Source organism: Anas acuta, chromosome 3 (genome assembly GCF_963932015.1).
Source record: "Anas acuta chromosome 3, bAnaAcu1.1, whole genome shotgun sequence".
NCBI lineage: Eukaryota > Metazoa > Chordata > Aves > Anseriformes > Anatidae > Anas > Anas acuta.
In genome coordinates, this window is record NC_088981.1 from 111,193,592 (window position 1) to 111,200,182 (window position 6,591).

At 41.9% G+C, this 6,591-nt stretch overlaps 1 protein-coding gene across 1 annotated transcript; it reads right to left on the minus strand.

The window, feature by feature from the left end:
* Window positions 1–327: 327 nt before the first annotated feature.
* Window positions 328–5,394, minus strand: MRPL19 (mitochondrial ribosomal protein L19). The gene is made up of 6 exons (XM_068678772.1): window positions 5,266–5,394; window positions 4,953–5,064; window positions 3,281–3,399; window positions 2,601–2,735; window positions 1,462–1,643; window positions 328–644 (listed from the first exon to the last, which is right to left on the minus strand). Exons 1-6 carry the CDS (start codon window positions 5,327–5,329, stop codon window positions 429–431), a joined length of 828 nt encoding a protein of 275 aa, XP_068534873.1. The 5' UTR covers window positions 5,330–5,394; the 3' UTR covers window positions 328–428.
* Between the last annotated feature and the right edge of the window lie 1,197 nt (window positions 5,395–6,591).

The following is a 6,591-nucleotide window of genomic DNA, read 5'->3' on the forward strand; positions in this document are numbered from 1 at the left end:
TGATTGTCTTTACAGGAAAGCTAAACAGCACTTAAGCCTCTAACCATGCGGTTGGGCTTGTATCTGTCTACTTTCCTGCTGCTGCCCTTTTCTGAAACAGTTGGGGCAGGCAGTTTCACAACTGGCCACCACCTACTCCATAAAGACAGAAGCAGGTGGAAGTGACAACACAAAAACATGAAGGATTGATGCCTGTTCGCTGTAATTTAAAAGAGGAGGCCTCTCAGGTCTGAAGCTGGGATGAACAGTATTACACTCCTCAGAAAAGGGAGTGGATGTTTTCAGGCATATAGACAGCATTCAACCACAAGTTTGTACACTTACAAATTCTGAAAAGGTTAACTTTATTGCATATTTTGCTTATGTACATATAAAAATTAATTGAATTCAAAGTATTAATCCTTAATTCTTAGCTTTGCAAGCTACTATTATTTTTTAAGCTCTTCATTTATTTCTTTCCAAATTTTTTCTTCTATTTTTGAAGTGTCATATTCTCGCAGCATATCAAATTCTAGCCACGGCTGGTTCCACTTCTCTGCTGCTTTCATTTTCTTCTCAGGCAGCTCAAACTTTATTCCTTTTATATTGTATTTTGGCCTTTCCCACCGTTTTGACCATGGTTTAGGTTTCATTCTTACCTGCAGCTAGGGTGAAAGATTTAAAAAAGAAAAACACATAAAAGGTATTAAGCGATCAGAAGTTTGACTGACTGTGAACTTAAGTGTTGAGACAAACGCTGCTCTAACAGAAAGCAAGCAATAGAAATAAACCAGTTTGTCATGTCAGGAAATTAAGGGACTACTTCCCACTTGACACTATTGACAGAAAAAGAGCTCATTCTATCCATGTGGCTGACAGATCTGTTATCGTCAATAAAATAACACTGTCTTCATTTATTATAGTCCTTAAATTGGCACGTACAATGAGCATAACTCCTTATCTATAGTTCAACCCGTTACTCTGGAAAAAAAAAGCATGAGAGCAATTTCTCCTTCCCTGTAAGTTACTGAGTTAGTATTCTTTCATAGGGTCTGTAGGTTGTGAGATCTTCTGAGATAAATTTTAGGTAACCCTTCCTGACAAGCACAAAAGCACTAGCATTAACATTTTTGTAGCAGAAGCTGTACTCTCTGCAAAACTTAATTCAGTGACACAGAAGCCACAGCTTTGTGTGTGTGTCTTTCAAGTTGGTTAATGAGGATGGCTGATTTTCCATTATGAACATTCTTTCACTACAGCCATGGCATAAAGACATGATTTTATATACTATTGTCACCCTGGTAACACAAGTAAAAGCTGTTAACAGCCTTCCAGGATATTACACAGTATCTTGAGTTGGAAAGGACCCATGAAGATCATCAGTTCCAACTCCTGGCTCCACACAGGACCACCCCAAAATCAGACCTTTTGTCTGGAAGTGTGTGAATTATCCTCCATATTCCCTCTAAAACATTAACCTACCTTGTTTACAGGAATTTCTTCATGGTCTAAACGAGATTCAGGTTTCATATTCACATCAAAGGTACTATATTCAGGGAGGGCATCTCGCAGGTACATCAGGTTGTCATCCAGCCTCTTTTCTAGCTTCAGAACTTTGATTTCTTGGATTCGAGGACTGTACAGTTCGTAACATATTTCCACACCTTAGGGAGAGAAGGTCTGGTTTAATGATCAACTCAGCTGGAAATACTAATACCAAATTAGTATTTCTTCAGTGTTCTACATCCCCATATTATTCAAGAACTGCCTTCTACTTGTACAGGGAAATACATACACAATGCTGTGTGCATGTGACATTCCATGTGCATTGTGTCCGCACAGGCAACTGCAAATTTCTAAATCCAGTTTTGGCTAACAGAACACACTGAGAGACATCAAACGAATGAAATTTGAAGAAGCAAACCTTGGGTTTTCAACATTGCTTCCTTTTGGTCATGACAGCTACATACAAACTATACATACATACACAGACACCCAGCCCTTTTGTATTTCATCTCAGAATATTGGTATTTCCACCTCTCCACACTTTGTCATGAAATAGTGTAAGAGGTTATAAAACTCTGCTAATCTGTGCTAGTTACACAGTTCATGCATACACCCCCAGTACATGCAATCACACGCTGCTCAAAGTGGGCTTGTATTTACATGACTAGCAGTACGCTTCCTAGGCTCAAATATAAGCACAACCGTAATTAATTGCATTGCATTAGACTTATATGGCAAGGTTCTGGTAGCAGGGGGCTGCAGGGGTGACCTCTGTGAGCAGAGCCCAGCAGCTGCCCCATGTCAGAGCAGAGTCAGCTCCAGCTGGCTCCAAAGGGAGCTGCTGCTGGCCAGAGCCATTACATGAATCTCTTACACTGAGTCCGTTCTGCCCGACTGTAAATGCTGAATGATCTCCCTGTCCTTATCTCAACCCATGAACTTTTATTAGGGAATAAGAGAGCAGCACAGTGGAGTTTAGCTGCCCGTCAGTGTGAAACCACACCACACAGTCTCATCAGAGCACAGATCAGAAACTACTAAATATACAGATACAAAACCGGTAAGCAGTGCCATGCCTTCAAATGTGTGGCATAACCGCTGAAGTTAAAACCCACCTTGGTCTTCTATAACATTCCGAAGCACAAAGGTAGCACCAAGCCCTTTCCCTCCTCTTTGAATGCAGATGCCCACAAAGCGGTTGGTTTTGCCATCAGCATATGGATCCGCAGTAGTAACGGCGAGTATGCTGCCTGCCAAAAAATAAATAAAAGGATGCTAGATGTACTAAAGATGTGAAGATGTAGTAAATATGTATAAGCATCAGATGAAGTGCCCGTATTTCAATATGTTTCAAAAATGTTTTCTCTTTCACTAAAATTGCCAGAAACAAAATACACTTTTAACGTGCCCCGAATCAATAAATATCAAAGCGAGTGCAGATTAATTAGAACCTTCTTCATCTTTAGCCTCTCACATTTATCTTTTACTCTTTATACAAATTTAATACAAATAATATAATGCATTTTCCTTTCTTCAGCTTTACTGGTAAACCATACACTGAAATACCAGGACTTAAAAAACAACCAAACAGAAACACATCAGTATAACCTTTTCAATGTAAGCTAGATGTAAAAATGAAATTAAAATATGAAGTAGTATGCATAGCATTACGAACTAGTCAATCTAACACACGATACTGTGATGTTCTATGATATCCAACAGTGTCAGAGAACACTTTTTAATCTCCCCAGCCAATGAACAATACTGACAAAATTCTGACAGTTCTGTTACTGACCAACATAGAACTCTGGGATGTTGAAAACTTTTCGCCTCTGTATCATATCCTTTCTTTCGATATAGAATTTGAGAGGATCTGTTCTCCCTCTGGGAGGTATAAATTCAGGGCTCAAGTACCTATAAGAAAATCCAAATTGTTGTAAGTATAAAACAAAAGCATTTGCATAAAAAGCACCAGAAGTGTCCAAATGCTTGCCTGGATATTAAAAATTACCACCCACGAACCATCTGTACCAGCTGCCTTTTTGGAGATATGAACTGCAGTTCACGAAATTACTGATTTATTTATTTTTTCGTTCTCCGAGAAGCTTTTTTACAGATTTTTTTTTTCCAAACAAAGAATAAATGTTGTTCTCAGAGAAGCTGACTGAGAGAGGTCAGTTCTGTTACTGTCATCACAGCTTAGGAACAGATTATTTCATGCTTTAGTTGTAATCCCCATGGCAGAACGCTTACTATTTAATGACTTTATAGTAATAGATGTGGAACAATTTGTTATCAGTTTTTGCAGACAGCCAAACAGAGCCTACAGAACACAGCATAAATATTCGTTTGCTTTAGAGAAGCTAAAAGAGTCTCTTAAAGTTATTGTCTACTCCCATAAATTATACTGTGCCAAGGAATTTCCTCATGCCCTGGCGTTCAGTTTCTGACTGCTAAGCCAAAGGCTTCCTGAGACAGTACTGGCTTGGGCTGAGGGCCACTTCCAACAGACCGTTTGCACGTGGTCACTCTGGCTTGGGTGCTGTGACAGCTTAGCCTCAGAGAATGAAGCTGGACACATTTAACTCACTTGAAACTCCTGGATTTGTCCAGAAGAGAACACAGAAAAAGAGAAGACAAAGACAAGCTTGCCTTACAAACCTTACAGGGACTACAGGGGAAAAACAAGACAACACACAGGGCAGCACAGAGGTTCTGGTTGGTGCTGACACAGAGATGGCAGACAACAACAGGTCTGCTCCTGATCTCCACTACATGCTCTCAGAAGAAGGCAACGTTATTCAAATGGGGCTCCCTTCTCTGCCCAGCGATTGTATGACATGCTGTATGCCTTAGGTGGGCTGTGCAGACTCCTAACTTAATCACAGAACATCTTCAGCTGGAGGGCACCCACAGGGACCATCGAGTCCAGCTCCTGGCTTCACATCGGAGCACTCCAAAATCAAACAGTATCCAGTGCCTGAAGATATTTATACTTACAGATCCAAAGGCAGAGTGAAAGACTTCTATGGTCTGATTTTTTTTTTTTTCCCATACACACACTGCCTTAATACTATGCTTTTTGGGGGGGAATATGCACAACACTGTATTGTCATACTCCTCTCTCAGGCACAGCACTACCATTTTAACCACTGTGTCATTTAAAGTGATGCAAACAGATTGATGAGACAACAAAAATACTCAAAAGAAATTTTGTGAAGGCTACCACTGCTGATACCAGCAATGTCTGCGGTCAGCTCACAGCTGAGCTCTAGATGTGAGGCAAAGACAGACACTTGACCTGTGTCTGGGTCACCTCCCAGCATACTGAGGAGATAAATGCCTTTAACAGAGGAAAACTTAATCCATTAATCCCCAAATCTGTAAAAAAATTAACTGGAAATTCCAACTGCTAATTTGGAAAAGCGTTAACGGTTTTTCCCTACGGCGAGCCCAGGCCGCCCTACCTCCTCTCCTCCCTCTGCCTCTGCTTGTCGATGATGACGGGCTTCGGGGGCGGCTGGAATTTCGCTGTCTCTCCATCCGTGCTACTTCGGCACCCCGAGGAAGAGAAACACCCTGTAAGAATGAAATTCTCCTTAAAAATTATGAAAATAAAGGCGTTTCAAGCCGCGTGTCCCTCCCCCCAAGCCCCAGCCTGGGGCTCCCACCCTGTGGATGACTTTGAAGGGCAGCCCACGGGCGAACGGACAAGAGGACAGAGGGACAGGGGACAGACGGACAGGAGGACACAAGGACAGAGGGTCGGGGGGCGCTCACTGCTGGGCCGGGCGCCCCTCAGCAGCAGCCTCCCGCAGGCCGCCGCCATGGCAACGGCCGCCATTTCCTCGCTGCCGGCGCAGGCGCGCAGGGCGGTTAGGGCAAGCGCGGAGGGCCAAAAGAAACCTCAGCGCGAATCGTTTATTTATTTATTTTATTTTAATTATTTATTTTTTAAGGATTATATGCATTGGTGTTATTGAGCTGCTCCGCGCTTACCTTTGTTTTCAGTCAGATTTCCTCGGTAACAGCCCGGATCCCATTAGTGGCTGCGCAGGCAAAGCTTAAACGCAGGGTGCAGACCTGTAAATAACACCCCGTTGTTTAATTTTTTTGCAGGGATTCCTGTCAAAATAGGCCTGGCCTCATTAACTAATTTCATCAATCACGTTGCCGGGGAGGTCCCCTCAGCCCCTGTTATTTGTGGCGGGTGACTTTGCAGCCTGCCAGAGCCCCCTCGTTAACAAGAGTTATTTTCCAGTTTGTGGTTATCTGCTTGTGCTTGGATGCTTAACTCTTGTTTTGGTGACACGCTGTGCAGATGACAAACCACAGTATTATTTCTTCATAATCTGCTAATCTGACAGAGTTAATGTTTGGGACACTGATGTGACAGAAGGGGGCACTCTAGCCCTGAAAATACAAAATTTCTCCACCAACACTGAATACACCTCTTGAAGCAAAGATAATAATAATAATAATAATAATAATAATAATAATAATAATAATAATAATAATAATAATAATAATAATAATAATAATAATAATAATAAACAACTGTTACTAAGTTCTCACTGCGTAAGTGCTATTAAAAGAGGTAGAAAGATATTTCTCTTGGTGGTGAGGAATAGATAGGGATAATCCCAATACTTTAATGGTGGTTGAGGAGATCTTAAAATGGTTGTAAGGAAATGTGTGGATTATAATTTGGGAAAATGCAGATTTGTGGCTTGCAACTGGCTTTAAAGAAGAGAATTGGATCATTCAAAGACCCATTTCTAACTCCTTGGATGACCACTGTTGACTGCACCCTAACAAGACCACCCTGACACCTGGAACTGCATGAAGTTCAGGCATTCCCAAATTACTGTAGGTGAACCTCACCTCACTTGAGGTTCCCTAAAGGGACCAGCACCTTGGCCCTGCACACCACGTCTGGTTTCTGTGTGGTTTGTTGTAGCACCCTGGAATCAAGGCACCATTGGTTTGCCTGGCTAAGCTGGCCATGCATGCTCCATGTTAAAGCAGCACAAATGCAGGTGATCGAGGTTGACCTGCAAACAGCTATTTCTCTAGGTTCAACACTTGTACTGTGTGAGCATCTTA

What these genes read in the sequence shown, in the direction of transcription:
- MRPL19 (XM_068678772.1), bottom strand. Translation starts at nt 5,329, where the DNA reads ATGGCGGCCGTTGCCATGGCGGCGGCCTGCGGGAGGCTGCTGCTGAGG. An exon ending in GAGGGGCGCCCGGCCCAGCA is followed by an intron (nt 5,065 to 5,265) that starts GTGAGCGCCCCC and finishes TCATTCTTACAG; the next exon opens with GGTGTTTCTCTTCCTCGGGG. An exon ending in GAATGTTATAGAAGACCAAG is followed by an intron (nt 1,644 to 2,600) that starts GTGGGTTTTAAC and finishes TCTCTCCCTAAG; the next exon opens with GTGTGGAAATATGTTACGAA.